The 22,090-nt window shown below is 32.3% G+C and overlaps 1 protein-coding gene across 1 annotated transcript in view; it reads left to right on the top strand.

The window, feature by feature from the left end:
• The window catches only part of LOC127727833 (CD109 antigen-like), an 82,861-nt gene extending 71,521 nt beyond the window's left edge, over positions 1–11,340 (top strand). The window contains exons 28-34 of the mRNA XM_052234948.1: positions 78–230; positions 4,029–4,091; positions 8,065–8,174; positions 8,485–8,641; positions 9,057–9,159; positions 9,809–9,900; positions 10,655–11,340. Of these exons, the coding sequence (XP_052090908.1) occupies positions 78–230; positions 4,029–4,091; positions 8,065–8,174; positions 8,485–8,641; positions 9,057–9,159; positions 9,809–9,894 (672 nt within the window). The 3' untranslated portion in view covers positions 9,895–9,900; positions 10,655–11,340. The remainder of the gene's footprint in view (positions 1–77; positions 231–4,028; positions 4,092–8,064; positions 8,175–8,484; positions 8,642–9,056; positions 9,160–9,808; positions 9,901–10,654) is intronic.
• The last annotated feature ends 10,750 nt before the right edge of the window (positions 11,341–22,090 follow it).

Below are 22,090 nucleotides of genomic sequence, written 5' to 3' on the forward strand. Positions count from 1 at the left end.
TTCAGTTTTGGAGTTGGATTTAGGATATTTGCTCAAAATCAAATAAACATGTATCTTAAATGAGTATGTATTTACAGGATACCGTTATCACATTACAAGCCATAACAGGACTGGCTGAAAAGGTTTATACACCAAAGTTTAGTGCATCTCTGACTGTAACGGGAGATGAAGGAAGTGTTCATAGGTTTAATGTTGGCAACAGTAACTCGCTTGTTCTACAGATGGAAGATGTGAGTCTTATACAGTCTACTCTTGAAATATATATATATATATATATATATATATATATATATATATATATATATACATATTATTATAGTACGACAACATTGTTTACATTTGTATTTGATAATGGTGCTTAAACTGTATCTAATAGTTTAGTTTTTTTCATAGAAATTAATATCATACTATTCATAAAGTAAATTAAAAATTGACCATTAAAACTATATTATCTACGAAATAAATATATCGTTTCATAGTAATATTAAATATATGGTGTCGAAATAATAATTCGGTAATAAATAATATTATGTGTGAGGAGTCTAACATATGGTTGATTATAAAAATGCAATTTGATAAAGAGTGGCTAATACATTGTCAGCTATCATATTTGATTTTTCCGACGGAGACTGAACGATATATACTCCATATACAGGCGCTGCTAGACTGTTACTGCGCAAAAATGAAACAAAATCATCAAGAGAGAGTTGAAATCATGTTTTAATCTCTGCATTACTGAAAAATTATTACACCAGGGTTTTCGATATCACAAACTAGTCAAAACATTTACTAAATTTTATCATCGGTACAAGGACATCATTCGTAAATATAAATCTACATGCAGACATCTTATACGTTCAGATATTTCACATCCAATATTTTATGGTAATATTCTTTGCAAAGCACAAAAATGTCGGCATTCACCTCAAAAGCTAACCAAACCTTTAAACAGACTTATTTGGAGAGGATATAGTTACGATACTGTTGTCAAGTAATAACGGATTGCATATTTTGGTATTAATATCGATTCACTCATAGGGTCTTTGCATCGGAAATAAACACATTTATTCTAAAACCAGTTGTTGGCATGATACGGGTTATGTTCTTCTCATATATTTTATGATGGTATGATACTAAACCCCTAACGGGAGGGATTGTACTTGATTTTCATATGATGAAGCCATAATCTTTCAATCAGTTAAATTGAGGTCTGGAGCTGGCATTTCAGTAACTGCTAGTAGTCCTTTGTTCATTTATGTATCATTGTCATTTTGCTTAGTTTCTTTTGTTACCTATTCTGACATCGGACTAGGACTTCTTTTAAACTGAGTTTTACTGTGCGTATTTCTATGTGTTTCTTTATTCTACATTGGCTAGAGGTATAGGGGAGGGTTGAGATCTCACAAAACATGTTTAACCCCGCCGCATTTTTGCGCCTGTCCCAAGTAAGGAGCCTCTGATATTTGTTAGTCTTGAATATTTTTTAATTTTAGTTCATTTATATGTTTTGGAGTTTAGTGTGACGTCCATTTTCACTGAACTAGTACACAATTTTATTTAGGGGCCAGCTGAGGACCACCTCCGGGTGCGGGATTTTCTCGCTGCGTTGAAGACCCATTGGTGGCCTTCGGCTGTTGTCTGCTCTTTGGTCGGGTTGTTGTCTTTTTGGCATATTCCCCATTTCCATTTTCAATTTTATTTGATGACGAATGAATCTGTACAACTTATCATTTTAGAGGGATTGCGCGGTAACAAATGTGTTTTAGAGCCTTAAACTTGTATGTGCCTGTTCAAAGTTAGGAACCTGTAATCTAGTGGTTGTCGTTGGTATTCTCTTCTATAATTTATTTTCATATTTCATTGAGGTGTTCAACATGCTGTTGCTTTTCTCTCGGATTAATCATATTATGTCATCCCATGTCTGTTTATATCTTATCTTTTTATTCATTGTTCGTACTGTGACCTGTAATTGTTTATATTTTTGTTTTTGAATGTTTAATGGGTAGTTTTCTCATTGGAAATTCTACTACATCTCCTAAATTTAATATCACTGTAATACGATTCAAATGTTCACAGATACCAGGTTTATAATTTGGTACGTTAGACTCAAATTTCGCCTACATAAGACTCATGAGTGGTACTGAATGCAATGCATCACCCGCCATGCGATTCAACAATCAGTTAAAATATCACATTTTGGAATAGAACACAATCAGTAAAATAACAGATTAGACGACTACAGTACGTTTCAGCAATAAAGTTTATCGACAGGTTGTAGGTATTCCTATTGGCACCAATGGTGCCCCTTTAATAGCAGACTTGTTCTTGTACTGTTATGAATCAGAGTTTAGGGCCAAACTCAGTAAAGACCCGTCTAAATTCCATTTAGTTGATAAATTCAGCAACACTTACCGTTATCTTGATAATATTTTTTCGTTAGATAATCAAGAATTCTCTTAATATACTGCTGACATTTACCCAAAGGAACTTACTTTAAATAAATAAAATATTAACAGCAATAACTGTCCTTTCCTAAATGTAGATATTTCAGTGTAACACCAGAAACTCTACACAAAAATGTACGACGGTATGATTTTTTTTTTCCTATTATTAATTTGCCTTTTTTTACGGTGATGTTCCTTTGGCACCATCTTACGATGTTTATATCCCAACTCGTTCGCTATGCCAGTGTCTGTAGTGACGTTTTTGATTTCGGTTAGCGTAATCTATGTATTACTAGTAAATTATTAAATGAGGGTTTTCGTTACCACAGATTACTTAAAACCTTTACTATATTCTGCCATAGATACATAGATTTGGTTTGCAAGTTTGGCTGTAGAAAACTTACTTCAAACGGAATACCGGTAGCACATCCTAATTTTTACGGGAATGTTGTTTACCGTGCTCGAAAAACTGAGATACGATCCGGGTAAACTTATCAATCCTCTAAATAAACGTATTCTAAAAGGTTACTAATTCAACAATGTAATTAAATCTTTGAGTATTGTTTATATTGGTATAAATATTGATTTTGTTATCAGTATATTTAAACCATACTAAATATTATTGTTATACACATATGTACTTTCACGGTACTACAATCTGTCGATACCTATATTTTGGCATTGCACAAGGTCATGTGTTTCTCTGACTGTTAATGACGTCTTTACACTAAATCCATGTGGATGAGGACTGATTGATATTTTAGTCTTAGATGATTTTTTCTATTAGTTGTTATTGACTTTAAACTAGCTGTCAGTAACTGCGAGTTATCTCAGTTCTGTTCTTATTTTTTTGTTGTTGTTAGGGATAGATAAATACCCTGCCACGTCCGATCTGTGTTTTTGTTTGATGTTTTTCTGCTTTGTATCAAACGATAAGTTAAACCTTTTTCAACTAATTTTTATAGTTTGTTCTTATGTTGTGCTCTTACACCACTGTCCCAGGTTAGGGGAAGGGTTGAGCGCTCACTAACATGTTTAACCACGCCACATTCTTTATGTGCCTGTCCCAAGTCAGGAGCCTGTAGTTCAGTGGTTGTCGTTGGTTCATGTTTGTCATATTTGCTTTTCGTAAATTGTTTTGTTATGAATTAGGCCGTTAGTTTTCTTGATTGAATTGTTCCTTTTTTTTTATGTCGGGGCCTTTTATAGCCGATTATACAGTATTGGTTTTGTCCATTGTTGAAGGCCGTAAGGTTACCTATAATTGCTTGCATCCACTTCATTTGAACTTTGGTGGATAGTTGTTTCATTGGCGATCATACCACATCTCCTTATTTTTATATACACTGATATTTAAATATCATATAATATTGACAATAAGTTGCACAACAACTTATTGAGTCCAGAATTGTTTTCATTGTGTGATTGGATGTTTCGTTTTATCGCCAAGTCAGCTATAAACTAAGATTCACAAGATTCATAAAATATTGGGAGCATTACAGGCTGACAACTGCATATCTAAATAAAAATAAGCAGTCATCAATTGTGTTTGATCTATGTTTAGATATTAGGGTTTCATTCCAGATGCCTATATCAACCCGAAAAGTGGGTGTTGAAGCAAGAGGATTTGGTTTTACGATGATGGAGGTTGGTAAATACTTCTTGTTAGAAATGATTTAGAAAAGTATTTAATGCCAAACATATTTTTGTCTAATTTGTTACACTATTTTCACATTTCCCAACCGATTGTGAAAAAAATGTTCTCCTCATTAGTGAAATAACTGTTCTCGGCAAATGATTGGTTGAAATTTAATTATGACGTCAAATTTTGTTGGTTTCTGCTGAATTTCCTATTGTGACGTCATGAAAAAAGGCGACCATGCCTGATGACGTCACATATAAAGAACACAACTTTCTGCAAATCTCTGAAAGGGAAGGATAAAAATCCTAAGAGAAACAGATTCCACCACTACAACTCGCGTATTACGATATTTCTTTACTCTCAACAGTTAAATTTTGATTATTTAAAAACCTCGCATGGAGAAATATCGTAACACACTTGTTGCAGTGGTGGAATCTGTAATTCATCGGTTCTTGTAAGATTTATTCAGGTAGAAACTTCAGAAAAATTTGCTAAAAAATATTTGTGCAATGTAACAGAGGTTTTGGTGTATCTATTGTGAAGGAAACAAAAGTTGTATGATATCTATTTGTATTACGTTAGCCACATTGAGGTACAGAGTAACAACTGCATAAAGAATGACGTACAATATATAAGTTCCCTATATCTGGGTTAAACATAAAAAATACACCAAAACCTTAAAAAGAAGAAAGATATTGATGTTTTAACTTTTTTGCTTTTATGATTATATTTTAGGAGGTATAGGTCCACACACAAGTTCAATATTGAAATTGTCTTGTTTAATAGGATTCATGAACAAGGATTATATTTGACAAGAAAATAAGTAAAGCAGAAATATATGGACTTTCTCTTTATTACGAGGTGTAATACACATGTGACAAGGAAATACGAAGGAATTTCAGATAATATTATTTCAATTTGGTAACAGATCAACAATGAGAGCGGTTATTTTTTTACCAACAACAAAAAAGCTGATATTCCATCTACATGCTTCTTTGCATCATTTGCTATTAAAACCTTAGATTGAGTCGACGAAGAAATGCATCTCCTGTTTAACGAAAACTATATTGTTGTACAGTCTAGTTAACAGATCGGTTTATGCAATGAACACAGATGCCTCGATGTCACGGAAGCATACATTCCACTTCCCCCTGATTGATATAAATAATTGATAAATCTAAAGTAAACTTGTTAGGTACCGGATCGTTTTGACACTACTACCCGAATAAAAAATATATAAAGATATGATTAGAAAATATATTTTGGGAGACAATTACATGTAACATTAAATGACGCAAAGTGGTATGAAGATGGAAAATCTTCAGATCAGCTTGATTGTTTTTGGTAAAGAATGATAATCGGGATGCAAAGCTTTTAGGATACTACTGATACTAGAAGGACTGCTTCATACCTTGATCTTTTCCTCAATATTGACACAGATGGACGACTTCACACTAAAATCTATGACAAACAGGACGATTTCAACTTCCCAATTATCAATTTCCCATTTCTCAGCAGTAACATACCCTCTGCCCCATCGTATAGTGTTTACATATCTCAGTTGATACGTTATGCTCGTGCATGTTAACACTATACGGACTTCATATACAGGAGTGTGCTCCTTACGCAGAAACTGCTCCAACAAAGTTATGAGGAGGAAAGATTAAAAATGACACTCCGTAAATTTTAAAGACACCATCACGGTTGGTCCAAACGATGTGTCTGTGTCTAAACTAACTAATGACATTTTCACCACGTCTTAGAGTGTGGTTTACATTTTACGTCGTCTGGTCTTTTAAGTACCGAACATGACCTATTCCCAAATACGACTGTTTTGCTGAGTGTGAATTTGCATTGCAATAAGACGTGTCACGGTATTTGTTTATCCAACATTCATGTATTTAGTTATGATGTTGTATTTGTAATTCTGATCGGATATTGTTAAATGTCTTATCGTTTGAAGTTGTAATTCTATTTTTTTATTTTCTATTCGTATGTAAAAGTAAAGATAATTAATCACCCAGTTCATTTGTAAGATTTTAGTTTAAAGCAACTATATGAACACGATTTACTTGTTTTACAGTTTGATTTAGAAGTAATACCGACATATCTAGATAATACAATTAATTATCTAATTACTAACACAATTCTATATTAATATTCTTCTAATTGTTATAAAATACATCAAATGACATAGTTACAAACCTGATCTTGAACTGTATCAATTTTATAGTCACTTTTGTGACGTTGATCCAGTCGTGTAAAAGACAGTTCGTGGTTCTATTGTGCTGTTTTTATGTGCTGTCCTATGTTATTTTACGTGTTTGCTTTTATTTTGTGGTTAGCATGTCGAAATGTACTATTGTATTGGTTATTTATGTATTTCTCTGTCCTGAATGTTCTTGCATTTATTTATACTGTATTCTTGTCATGTAATATTGTCATTTTAGTGTTATATTTATCATTGCCATAAAAGCGCGAGGTTAGCCACAAAACCAGGTTCAACCCACCATTTTTTCTTAAAATGTCCTGTACCAAGTCAGGAAAATGGCAGCTGTTATCTTATAGTTCGTTTCTTATTTTTTGTTCATTTCAGTGTTTCTATTGTTTCGTTGTTTTCCTCTTATTGTTGACGTGTTGCCCTCGGTTTTAGTTTGTAACCGGGATTTGTTTTTTCTCAATCGATTTATGACTTTCGAACGGCGGTATACTACTGTTGCCTTTATTTAGTATTATACGATATACACCCCGTTTTGAAATTATTACCCAGCAAAAAAAAAGTTCTGCTTGTTTTCCTGATGATGTTGCTTCGATTCTATTGTATTAAATATAATATAGATTTGTGAATGCCTTACGGAAAGAACAAGAATCGAACACGGAAGATGAAACTCCGGATTTGACAAAACGGTATCGATAATCGATATCCAATTTATGAATTATAATGCTATTTTATCGCGTCTGATCAGTATTGTTAGATAAGCGCCGATAGTCTAAATTTATACCCGTGTTATTACGCATTCCCTTTGCACTATCTGCATTGTATACACGAATCGATTTATTCACAGTAATTCCTTTGAATTATATTACATAAAATATTACCAGTAATTATTATATAATTACGTTAAATTCGAAACGAGAAAAAATAGCTCTGTTCACTGATTTATTTTCTCCGTGCTGATGTTATAAGTTGTTTGTTAGTGTTTCATAGTATACAATATATGCAATATGGGTCTAGAAAGTGCGCATAAGAAGTACAACCAAAACACGTCATAAAAACACTTGTAACCGCATATATCTATGTGTTATTCGCGTTGTGTATTTTAGCTGACGAAGACATAGGAGTCGTCGAGAGTATCACTTTTTCTTGAACACGAAAGGGCATAAAATATTTCAGAATTAATGCTATCGCGTTTCATTCTAATCAAGAAGATCCGATTAAAACCTTCTATGTCTGATAACTAAGTTTTGTTTTTATTTTTACTATTTTATAATATATTTTTCCATCCCAGTCTTGCCATCAGAACGAATTGCGCTTATATTTGCTTCACGAGTCTGTTACCGATTATCTATCACTTCGTGTTATTGGACTAACAATAATGTAAATAAAACATTAATAAGACTATCAGAAAAAAAATAAAACCAACGAAATACTTATAAAATGAATAAAAATAACACTTTTTTCCCTAAATCAAAAACAAACAAAACAACAACAAAAAACAAAAAAGCAAACGTACATAGCTAATACAGCGAGGAACTCGATACCTAGTCTGAAAGGTTAAACTTGTTATGTTTATATGGTATCTGTTATGTGACAACAACGAAAGACTGGTTGGGACATTCTATGTTTGATATGTCTCATTACAATATTAACCTTTCAAATTGACATTTCTCACTTGTATACATGTTGGTTAATTGGTGACAAAATTATTAAGTTTTGTGTGTTATTTTAGTAATTGATTATATTATATTTTGTTTAAGGTGTCTGTATTTTTCAATGTACCAGAGGAGCTTCGAAAACCAGCGTTTTCCTTAGATATAAAAATCTTAAATGATTCAGTACTAGGGTTTATGCTTCAAATATGCTTCAGGTAAATTAAAGTCCTGTTTTTGAGTTGAATAAAAGTAAAATATCCGTTGACATAATTTTCAAGTGATTGAAATATAACTGCATTGTTTTAAAAGATTTTACAAAAACGTGTTCATTTTTACTGGATTTGTTTTTTGCTTATAATTTACAAAAAAAAAAAAAAAAATGCCACCAGCTTTTATCATGGTAAAAAATAACTCTGTACATACGTTTCAGTTGTATCAAAATTTGGCTGTTTGGTCGCTAACATTTTGCTTATATTTTTTAATGAAAGAATACAATTCAGTATATGTAAAAAAATAATTTTGCAGTTGGTTAAGAGGGAAAAACAGTACAATGGGATATATTGAAATTACCAAACCAACTGGAATGGAAACCGACATTGGCTCCTTGAACACAAGCAGTACATATGGTCTATATAAGAAAAAAGAAATAACTGCAGATCAGTTGAATCTTTATTTTGACTGGGTAAGAAACAAATCTTTCATTTTGACACAATTATAGTGTTTTAAATCATTGAAATAACACAAAACAACTACGTAAACACAACAAATCATTGCATGCGCACTTATATCGTGTATAGACTTCTAATGAGGATATTTTCCTATATATATATATATAATTTACAAAATGCAAGTATTAAACAAATAGATTAATTATTCACAAATAATGCACAAATTGCAGTTTGAAATAGAAATGAAATCGGGCGAAGAAAACTGATTAAAAAGTTCTAAGCAAAGAATCGTCAGTACAGTTTTTATCTGATACATTTTTGTAGTTTTATATTGGTTGATATATCAAATTATATTTGAACCATACAAACGTCACGAACTGACTTAAAGTACATGGCAATTTTGATTGTCGTATATTTTTCATTATTTAGATCACTAGTAAAGAAATGTGTATTGATATAAACATAGATAGGGTTAGTCTTGTGGCTAAGCAGAAACCCGTTCCATGCCGGATTTCGGAATATTATGAACAAAGTAAGATTTTAAAGCAATAAGTAGTAATGTATACCTGATTCAAAACATTGACGCCAAATACATAAAACAACATTTACCAGAACCCAACCCCCTCCCGCAAAACAACAAATCATTTTTCTACATTATTTGGTGTATTTAATGTGGGAATCAGTATAGTTCATTACGTTTCCCATTTGTGTAGAAAAAGCACTGTTAAATAAGTCAATTGAATATTGTGACTTTAACCCATATTTGTCAATGATTTCATTTTCATATCTTAGATAAACACTTGTCAACATTTTTGCAGTCCAGATATAATACAAAATGAATTAAATTAGACTAACAGTTACTGCTAGCGTCACAGAAACGTACCAGGCAACTCAAATGGTCTAACTCGTTAAGGAATCCATAGAATTTGTTTTGTTCGGTATATCTATTGACTCATTTGAAAGGACATTAATGGAATAAATAACACCTAGGCAACACAAAATTGACGTCTACAATTTTGACATTTAGTTTTTATGCCAATTATACTGATAAGCGGATAAGAAGTACGTTTGTTGTGTATCGTAAAACATTAATTGGCAATGCCATATGTTAAACAAAAACAAAAAAACTTTAATCTGAAGTAATATGAAAATCTTGTTTTAACTGGGTTATGTTTGTGCAGGTAATGAAGTGATAAAGATGTATCAATCTAAAGTATTATCTAGTTCGTCAATAACGGATGTTTGTGGATCAACTAACTGTCAATAAAAGAAGGTTAGTTTATGATTTATTTGAATTTTAAAGTATGACCTGTTGATAAAATACATTGTCTGGAATGTGGCATGAAGATAAAATACATTGTTTGGAATGTGGCATGAAGATAAAATACATTTATTGGAATGTGGCATGAAGATAGAATACATTGTTTGAATATCAAAAATATTTGTTTTTGCAGTAGAAATAGGTAGACCAATTATGCTATCCGAAATTTTTCAGGTTTTGTAACAAATTCAAATAACTTCATATTCGTTATACTTGTAAACGATATGTTTTGTTAGTTACGTTTCAAGGCCGATGGCTTACATCGGACCGGAATTTAATTTGTCTGCTGATACATTTATGCTAATCAGGCATTCTTGTAGATCTATTGCTCACACAAGGTGTCACTGTTAATAATGACGCACTAATCAAAGCAAAAAATGTATAAAAAGTACTGTAACCATCCAGAAATATAGGACAAAAAGTTAATCGAAAATAATAAGTAAAAGTACCAAATGAAGTATAGCCACTTCTAACATTTTATTCCCTTTTTTCTTCAAATTGAGGCTCTGATTGATAACTTAAATTTACAAACATATTGCATATTTATTTCATACACACATTATCGATCAACTGAACCACTCTAGCATTAAGTAAACAAAACATTTTAGTTCGCAAATGTCCAGAAAAAATCAATTTTATTTAGTTTTTTGTTGGAACGTATTCGTTTCTAGTGTTATATTGATATATATGTCTCTTCGTATTTCAGGAGAATTTTATACAGAAGATTACTAACACACAATACTGACATTCTGTGCAAATGGGTAACCTGAGATTTTTCCATAGAATATATACCTTCCTATTAAATATTAATAATACAAGGACTTGTTGTTATCAATTGTATTATATATATATGATGGTTTGATTTCAGTAAACTTTGAACTTCTTGTCTAGCGAGCCTTCCTTTATAACAAAATTAGCAACGCATTGTATGTAGAAATGACAGTTATGAAAAAAGTAATAACAAAAATACCGAAATCCAAGGAAAATTCAAAACGGAAAGTCCCTTATCAAATAGCAAAATTAAAAGCTCAAACACATCAAACGAATGGAAAACAACTGTCATATTCCTGACTTAATGCAGGCATTTCCTTATGTAGAAAATGGTGGCTTAAACCTGGTTTTATAGCTAGCTAAACCTCTTGCTTGTATGACAGTTGCATAAAATTCCATTATATTGACAACAATGTGTGAACAAAACAAACAGACATAAAAGGTAAAAATATTAAAAATAAGGGTACAGCGGTCAACATTGTGTTATAACCTTAATCACTATAAAAACGAACAAATATGTCAACAAAGAAAAACAAAATGGCATATATACAACGCAAAATGTGCGTTAAAGGTCCTTTAATTTGAAAAAAAAATGCCTCAGTACTAACTATGTTATTATAATTCAATGCATGACGCATGTTAATGAATTTACATTAAAAATCTAATAAAAACAATTTGTCTGTTGCATTTATACACGCAGATTATCAACAATTTATGTATAGTGAATACTATTGTATCATACATCTGACTTATTGTGACTAGTTTGTCATATCAATCATAACACTATTATCTCTATACTATTTTAAATCTAAAGACTAAGGATACGTGCATGACCGTTGGTTTTTCCGTTTAAATGGTTTTACACTAGTAATTTTTTGGGGCCCTTTATAGCTTACTGTTCGGTGTGAGCCAATGCTCCGTGTTGAAGGCCGTACCTTGACCTATAATGGTTTACTTTTATAAATTGTAACTTGGATGGAGAGTTGTCTCATTGGCACTCATACCACATCTTCTATATACTCTAGGTCGTGTATTTTTTTGATAAATATCAATTCGTATCAGGCATAACCAGAATAAAAGTATCTCTTGCGTGGACAGTAAGACCTTAAATTTAAATGAGCAATTTTGAAAAATCTAAATAGGTTTACAAAATATAAAATTTAGTCTGCCATGGCGTTGACAGTTTTTTTTATCGACTTAATAGTTTTGTTGAAGTAATAATGAATCGACGCCAGGACCTTTTACAGTCGGAAATAAGGCGAACATAGTTTACCGATGTTCAAACTTCATTGATCAATAAATAAGAAAAATCGAGGTAACAAACAAACGATCATGGAATCGTATGAACTCCAACAGGAACGTTCGGATTCATCGACACGGTTATCGTCTAAAACTATGCATGGAAACAAGACTTACATGTCTCATATATTTTTATTTGTATCGAAATTCGTTGACAAACTGTTTTCTGGATATTTTGGTACATGTGTTTTGATGCATCGTTTATAACACTGTACTCTACTCAGAAGTACTGATGCCAATATTAAGTGTAAGAAGTTAGTATAATCTAGTTTGTTTGTACTGTTCCTATATTGTAATCATTTATAATACGAGTCTCATAGTATAAATGGTTGTATGATTTTGCCCCCAACCGAGCTATAGATAAACAGTACATAAACGGGTGTTACACGGTACTTTTTATGAATAGAGTCACTCGTGTATTCAATGAGTTCATAGGCACATTATCGTTTACCTTGTGACCATATTGCCTTTTCTTATTAATACAAAAAGTGTTCATAAAGTTATATTTATAAGAAAGCTATTTATGTCCCTAAATGCGGAATATAAGTTAAATGTCTACGAATTTACTGATTACAAGAGACACTGTAACCATAAAATGTTTCCATGTACAAACCTTTCGTCGTATTGCTGGGTAGTTTAGCTGAAATCGTTCGAGACGTTTACATCTAGTTACACGGAAGGTTTCCTCATTTTCAATGAATTTGTCGAAGTCGAATAAATAAAGGCAACAGTAAATGTGATAGCGCAAAATCAATCTCAACGTCAAATAAACTACATCCCGTTTTGGACATTGGGATGGAAAATGAAAAAAAAATATTGTGTCATTGGGTGTAACCGAATATTAGCTAATCGTAATGAGCACGAAAATAAAAAAATGATTTCCGAAAAATATAGAATTAAAAATTAAAAACGAGATAAAATCCGTTATTTATAATACACTTTATTTTCTGTTTTTTTAGATTAAAATATTTTGTTCTTTATTTTATTGATTCCATATTTATACATGCATATTAATGTTTGTCTGATTTATCTTTCTTATTTAATTTTGATACGCAAATATCTCAAATCTGTTATTGATATTTGTGTTGTTTATTTTATTTTGTTTATTGTTTATTGTACGAACTTATGTTTGTGCGTTTTATGTTATTGAAGTAGGATAAGTTTTCAACGTCCATTGGCCCGTATTTTTGCATCTTGTTCACAAGACTATAAAATACTAAACTTTTCATCTTTTTAAAAAAAATTAATTTGGATGAAGTTCAAGATTATTGAAGTTATTAAAGACTAAATATATCCAAACATCGTAGTAAAACCGGTATGGACATTTTTTTAATAGAATCTTTTTAATTATGCAATATAATCTTTAAAAAGCAGAATATACTACTTTCTCATAAAAAAAGTCGTACCAGTCAGAAACATAAAGTTACAAACGAAATGGGCTAGTAATAACCAGGCGTATCGTTTTTCTGCACTCGAAGTCAGGTCAAGGTTCTCGGCTACCGCCGCGAACTTAGACCTGGCTTATCATGGAGAAAACCTATACTGCAACGGTTGTTATATTTGTTCTGTATCCAATTCTTTTTTGAATTTGTTTATAAAATAGGGAAAACGTGCCTTTTTGAACTTTGGGTTCTTAATGCTCTACAGCTTTGTACTTTGTTTGGCCTTTTGAACTTTTTTTTTATTCCAGCATCACTGCGTACAAAGTTTTAATCCTTGTATCTATGATGAGTTTATGTGTACTAAAGGGTTATGGTAACGTTCTTTGGATTTCATTTACGTGTTAATTTTCTCGATTATATATCATATTTAAACAAAAGAGTTGTGGAAAGATGTTTTTTTTTTCTTTTTGAAAAATGTAAAAAGCAAAAAATTAAGTCTTTCCTAATATGTAATTGTACACTTGTAGCTCTCAAAAAATGGCCCGAAAATATAGTAATTCCAGTGAATCAAATAATTGCTCAACTGTTGAAATAGTTTCCAAAGTTGTCGCTCTTTTATCACTGACATAGATTTATTCGTGTTTGAATTTTTGACACAATCTAAGTTTGAATGAATAACAACTCCAAAAACAAACTGCATTAGAGACTTTGCGGAATTGTAATGTCTTAAATATTAATTGTTCTAAACTAATACATTGGAGAAGTTTTGTATACAATGAAATGACTTTTCTATTTAGCATTTGAGTTATAAAAACTCAGCAAAGATACCAGACCTATAACTTGAAATACTTGACTGTCCCTCTGGTATCTTTAGTCCCTCTTTTGAAATACCAGACGCACATTTCTCCTAAATAAGATTCACCAGTGGTGCTCGAATCATAACATTTAGAAGGCCAAATCAAATATGAAGTAAAAGGTCATTAAAAATCGAAAATTTCGAAAAGTTGTGCAAAGTACGGAAAAGGGCAATTTATGCCTAGCAGTAGAAATACCCTTAATGTTTCGAAAAATTGAAAATTTTACTAACAATGAAATTACAAAAATGAACATACCTATGATATTGTATGTCAACACAAAAGTGCTGACTAGCTTGTTATATCCTGCTGGGAAGAAAGGGCGAAGCATCCACCAGCAGACATCGATCCAGTGGTTGTGAAAACTCATCAAAGATATCAGGCTCATAATTGGTATGCTAGACGCGTGCTTCGTTTCTATAAGACCCATAAGCGGTGCTCGAATCAACACATTTAGAAAGACAAATTAAATACGGAGCTACAGAGCTTTAAAGCAGAAAAATCAGAAAAAGTGGGCAAAACACGGCTAAAAAATCTATACCTGAGGGTAGAACATCATTATTGTTTGAATAATTCTAGGAAATTTGCAGAAATTGAACATACTGTATGTCTAAAAATTAAAAAAAGTGCTTGATACTGGGTTAATGATACTCGCGAGGAAGAACGTTCATAGACAGTGGTATTAAACCAGGGATTGTTAAAACTCACCATGAAACTCATCAAAGATACCAGGCTTATATTTTGATACTTTAGATGAGCATTTTGTCAACATAAGACACAAGCGTTGCTCAAATGAAAACAGTTTGAAGGCCAAATAAAATACAAAGTTGATGCGCATTTAAATCTGAAAATTCAAAATAGTTGTTCCAAATACGACTGAGGCAATCTATTCATTGGGATAGACACACCTGTTTTCTGAATTATTAAACATGTCGATGATATTTCATGCCAACTCAAAAGTGCTAGCTACTGAGCTGGTGATACCCTCGGGAACGAAAAAATCTTGTTGTTTTCAAAGGCGTTTTTTGAACATATATATTAAAAAGTATTAACAAAAATACCGAACTCCAAGGTATATTAAAAAAAGGAAAGTCCATATAAGCTGACAAAATCAAACGTTAGACTTTTCTATTATCGTTTTGGTAATTTCTTCTATCCTTTTGTTTGGTTATAGATTCTGCTAACAATGGAGTGTGAATCTATGATAATAGAATGGTACATGTTCAAAATACGCCTTTAAAAGCAACAACGTCCATGTCTTTCCGAAGAAATAGTATAATTTTCATCGATTAAAAAGGACAGACTATTATCTTGAATTATTATGAATTCGGATATAGACAATGGACAAAAATAATGGATTCCTTTGTCCAACATATGAAATAATTGTGACTTCTATAAATATTCTATTAAACGCCATAAATCAAAGAAGACAAAAAAAAAACAAAAAACAAACACACTTCTATTACAAAAAAATCAAGGGCTATAGGGCTTACTCATTTGGAATTGGATTATTATTAGTCTACTGCCATTAACGCCTTTATATATTTATATATATAAATCTTATATATGGATAAATTCAATATTCGGCTCAATAACCATCGTTCATGGTACAAAACCAACAAAAACTGTCCTCTCACAAGACATCTTCGCTCAAAGAAACATCCTTTTGATAATGTTACTTTCCAAATCATAGAAGTAAACACCGAGTGGGACACCACGGCGAGAAGGAAAATAGAAAACTTTTGGATCCACAAGCTCCACACTTTAAAACCGGATGGTCTTATCGAAAAAGACGAGAAGAGATACAGGAAAGATAAAGAATAATTCAATACACAGCATCGTCCTTTTTATTCTGTAATATTGGCCAATGGACGTTGCAAACTTCAACCACCAATTTTGTAAATAATCTTGAACTTCATCCAAATTATGTATTATTTACAAGGCAGCTAAATTCATGTGCAACATGTAAATTGAGCTGCAAAAGTTTCTTATCATCTACATCCGATTTCACCTGGATAGATGCACGATTGATAAAGCTAGTTTGTCTAGCGAAATATTGCGTTTATTTTTATCGTTTTGTAAATATTTTAAACATTCTAATATTTACATACTAAATAGTGTGTTAAAATTACATTGTTAGGCAATCCATATATACATCATATATGCAGATCTCAATCGACTGACCATTAAAATCATAGACCACAACACTGCTTGGTCTAGGGAGGATAGACTCACTCGGGAAAGATTTTGGATAAGAAAATTAAAAACGTTGGTACCAAATGAATGAAAAGGTGCAGTTCGAATTCACGTAGTGCTTTTCATTTGGGTTATATTACATATTACTACACAGTCTCTGTTGCTGTTTCTTTACCTTTGTCAACTCTAAAATGTTTTAATTATACCAGTTTAAATTGCAGGGTTCTATTCATTTGGGAGGGATGTACAAGTACGCAGTCACGTTCAATTATTTAACCTTAGTCAAAATTTATTTTTAATCATTATCAAACTGCTATTTGTTTGGGATGTTTAAATACACAGCCTCTGTTGTAATTGCTCTACCGTTGTCAAATTTGAAATATTATACCAGTTTAGATCGGTCAGTGATGTTTATTGGGAATGTATTTCCACGCAATTGTTATTGTAACATCTTAACTGTCGTCACCTTTGAAATTTTAGAATTGTTCCAGTTCATATCGCAAATTACTATTTTTATATGAAGCATATCTTTGCAGTCTCTGTTGTAAATAGCTATATAACCTACGTCATTTTTGAAATTTTAGAATTGTACAAGCGTCTCTGTGTTCGGTTTTAACTGTTTTATTGTATAAATTTCAAGATTGTTATAGTTTAATCAGAATAGATTGATATGATTCATTTTACATCATAATCATACTGATGAAGGATATCTATTATCCGAAATATTTATAGATAATTACATTTAATGTTTCCTTTTTTTATTATTGGTGTTGTTTTGCACACTTTTGTTGTGTCATTTGTACTATTATTTGTCTGTTTGTCTTTTTATTTTTGGCCATGGCGTTGTCAGTTTGTTTTCGATCTATGAGTTTGACTGTCCCTCTGGTATCTTTCGTCCCTCTTTTACGCGTTTATAAATCTTATATAAACATATATTATATTTGTTTAATCAGTTTCTGGACATGATTTTACTTTCAACATCATTTTCACATCGTTTGGTATTTCCGGATGAAATATTCATTTTTGGCTGTTCGAAAGGATTAATTCTCACCAAAAACTAAAAAAGAGGTAAACATACGGAAATGTCCCCAGTCAACAACGATGAAAATGTTTGCTGCAAGGTGGCAGTTTTGAAAGAAGGACCTCTCACCTGCTGTTTATGTACATCATTACGTCCAGGAGGCCTTACGGTAACCTATAATTGCTTACATCCACGTCTTATGGTATCTTACTGATAGTTATCTTAGTGAAACATCTCATTAGTTATATAAAGAGGGCATTCATGATTTCCTTAATACAATTTTCGTTCCACGTTTGGCATTCTGCGCAATAAATCATAATACATGTTTTACAATTTATTCTGGCATTTAGATTGCCAATGTTTTCGAATGTTTCACAGCGATGAATACTTTTACACCTCCTTTCTTGTGAATTAAGCATTGTTTAAAAGTCCCTTCAAATTTGGAGGTCGTCTTCGGACGATTACTATTTTTGTTATTTTCGGGATCAGTTCTTTAAGTCAGGTAAATTGATTCAAAATCGGAATACGTTTTGTTACATTGTCTTAAATAGTGCATTTCATGTATTGTGAGAAACGATGAATGATATGTCTTTTTCATTAGAATAAGTTTACATCGGACTTCTCAACTCAATGATTGGAATGCTGACTTCTTTGTCTGTTGCTGCAAAAACGATATTTTCCGAGTAAGGTTGATTTCGGAGAAGAATGTCTTTTTATTCCGTTGATCTCTTTTCGATTAGTGTTGCGTTGGCAACTATGGTACTACATTCGCGTCTTACAGGATTGAAGGAAATGTTTTTTCTTTCTTTGTGATTAACGGTATCATTTGACGTTTAAAAATTGATGAACATCATGATCTTTACAATAGATTCTTATACTTAAGATGTCGAGAACAGGAAGTTATTTCTCGTGAATTAAAATTGTAAATTGTATCGATTAATGTAATCCGTTGATAATGGCATGAACGTATGTATATTCTTTCATGGTTTTGGTCCAAAATATAAAGCAGTAATTTCAGGAAAAATTTCCAGTGTTTAATTAAAATGTTTCCAATACTAGTAATGGTGTCCTTTTCTTTATATTTATGTTTGAAACGGCTAGTTTATTTTGAATGATGAATTTAACTGTTCTGATTTCGGTCATTGCTAGTTACCACCTTAGTACCGGTTCTTCTTGTCGTTTGCCTCTGATTTCCTCAATCAAGGACTTACATGGAAAATAGATGATTCCAATGTGATCCGTTTGGAGTAAGTTTCTTCATACTTCTCACAGTTATAGGAATTTCAGAGATGTTTTCTTCCATACAATTAACAATCGTTTCTTTTCTCGATAGGCTTCTTTTATCAGACACGCTTTGTTTAATTCGTGTACACACAGTCTAGGTGTGGTGTTTATTCTCATCGTGTCCTATGATGGCTTGTGACTGTTTCTGAAATTACTTTCAATTCACCCTAAAGGAAATTTTGAAACTGTTAACTGTCCGAATAATACTTTATTAGTTAACGAAAAACAGATGTCACGGAATACCAGTTCACAATCATCATTAAAAGTGTTCATAATGTCTACCTTTATTGTTTTTCTGATTTTGTTGTCCTTGATCGCGTTCCTACGGTAAAGTTTGAAATAAATCTAATGCAACCAGATTTTCTACAAAAATATTCCCTAGTACTTCCATGTCTGTTAACTTTAGAAGGTATGTAGCTACATGCAACGTAAGTGTGACGTAACAATGATAGAAAGGGAGATAATATTATTATACATTTGCATAGATTAACGATCTAACGTGCCGGATAAAATTTAGGCTCATACAAAAACCGATGGAGATCAATATACCGGTAGAAGCGTGTAGTATTATGAACATAATGCAGAGTGATTTACATTTTGTTTTATCAAGTTTTTGTTCTCTAAATCGTCATTTGCCATCACGAGTTGGTTGACCGTTATGGAAATATCCGTTTCACAGATGATAGCGGATATGTTCCTAATGTCGTATCTACAACCCCGTCCCCTTTTCCCGAATGTGACCTACTGAATTAGACTTATTACCGGGTTTGTACTAACATGAGCAACACGACGGGTGCCACATGTGCAGCAGGATCTGCTTACCCTTCCGGAGCACCTGAGATCAACCCCAGTTTTTGGTGGGGTTCGTGTTGCTCAGTCTTTAGTTTTCTATGTGGTGTTTTGTGTAATTATGTTTGTCTGTTGATCTTTTTCTTTTTTAGACATGGCGCTGTCAGTTTATTTTCAATTTATGAGTTTGAATGTCCCTCTGGTATCTTTCGCCTCTCTTTTGCCATTCTTATTTTTTAAATGCGAAAATTTCCGGTGAAATGACATTTGGATCATTACATAGAAACTTTTGTAGTACTATACACTTTAAGTACTTAAAATGTACCTTAATAATGTAGTACTTTGAAATTATTGCATTATTTCAGTAAAATGAACCATAATTTTACAGTCCTTGATTTGAACTTCAGTTTGAAGGTATCAGTTTTATACTTTTACTGTGTAGTACGTTTTAGATAATTAAACGTTTTTGTACCAATCCATTACTTTGAGTTATTAGTACACGTTCAGTAAACTTTCATATCAAATTGAATAAAAATAAAAGTTCTTAATATTTATTCGACCTTGATAGTATTACACCACGGGGGTACACAACTAAAGCCGTGTTCACATTGAGCTAAACTCGGTGTGGGTAAGTGTACTCAACACTTAAAGTAAACTTTACTACGTTCCCATTGATAAAAATCAGTATTCACATGTAGTTTAAATCAGGTTTTGATCACATGCAGTCGATAGACAATGTAGGCATTGTGTGTGTTAAGTGTAAATAGAGATTTCCAGTAAAATGACATACGTACGTAACTCGACGTACGGACCTAACGGGACTGGTTATTGCCAACCATTGAATTTGATTAAGTACGTCGCTTAAGTTTAAACCAAGAATTCCAAGACTATTAAAACCATACACTGGAATTTTCGTCCATAACAAATAATTTTTACGGGATAAAAAATTTAAGAAATCAGGTATTTTTTATATATCATGTGGTTCTCTAGATTCTGGCCTGAATTTTCTCTGACATAAGATCACGTAAAGACACGTATCCCTTACCTATTATACGATCGATTTGAGTTATCTTTCATGGTTTTGATAATGAGATTTATTTTTCAATACACATCGCAGATGAACGCTCCATTATTCTATATTTAAAATCCAAACTTTTTCCGTTATCCGATGTTCTATCTTCTTTCTTTATCCATTTATTTATATTTTGTGGGGAAAATATGTTTTAGAAGGCCGATATTTTGCTGACAAGTTCAGAAATATCGAAATCATTGTTTGTGTGGATTTGTCGATGATTGATTGAAGTTGAAAACTGAGATAAAACTATCGCTTCCAATTCATTTCTAAGTTAAAGTTTTTTCCATTTATTATAAAATTAATAAATAAAAAACTCCCTATAGAGGTTATATTTTAGAAGGTGTGCTCGATTAAGGATTGTTCTGTGTTGTCTTGTTCACGGGAGCGACAGTTTAAAATGCTATACGAGTCCAAATACAAAAGACATTTCCATGCAAAATATTTTATATCCCTCGAAGTTCCTTCACTTATAGTATTTTATCCATTTATTGATAAACAATTTAAAGAGGGTCACCGATTTTTTTGAACTGCATAAATCATTGTAGTGCATGTGTCATAAGTCAGAAACATAGAAAAAAATAAGATGATATGATTTCGATGCGCAATGCAGTACAAACGCACGCTAATATTTTCCTTTTCGGTGTTTTTATTCCCAATGCAGTGTAGAAGATCACGACTTTGCGCAACGCTAAAATATAAGTATCAACAGGATGTTGGACAATAAGTGTTAATTGCATATGTAGTTTGAATATGCATATTTAGGAGGAGAAAATGAATATGAACCCGACTCTGTACTAGACCTATACACTGGTCCAAATGTTTTAACATGCTAGTTCACAAGGTCCACAGGATGACATGACACTCTACCCGGACACATAATTCTGACTCCGGACCATAAATTTTGCTCTTACTCCTATACCATATATAGCGTGCAACCAAATTTAGATTTGAACCAGCCGAGTATCGAACCTAGGACCTCCCGCACCCGAGGCGAGCAAGCTACTACAGGACCACAGAGGTGGTTATGAATATTTAAGATATACATACATGTACATGTGTGCCCCAGAAACCACTTTATTTAGGTAAAACCCTTATTAGGTATATAATTTTAAAAGTTTTAAAATTGGAAAGGGACGGATGAACGGACGGACAAACAGACAAGAAAATATAATTACCCCTTGCTATCATAAAAGACAAGCAAATGATACCAAAAGGGACATTCAAACTCATTAGTCGAAAATAAACTGACAACGTTATGGCTCAAAAAATAAAAGACAGACAGACAAACAACAGTACACAAAACACAACATAGTAAACCACAGACTGAGCAACAAGAACCCCACCAAAACTGTGGGTGATCTCAGACGCTCCGGAAGGGTAAGCAGATCCTGCTCCACATAAGTTGGTAATAAAAATAAAAGAATCCTACTCAACAAAACTACAATAATAAAATCCATATATGTCTATGTCC

Source organism: Mytilus californianus, unplaced genomic scaffold (assembly GCF_021869535.1).
Source record: "Mytilus californianus isolate M0D057914Y unplaced genomic scaffold, xbMytCali1.0.p SCAF_2, whole genome shotgun sequence".
NCBI lineage: Eukaryota > Metazoa > Mollusca > Bivalvia > Mytilida > Mytilidae > Mytilus > Mytilus californianus.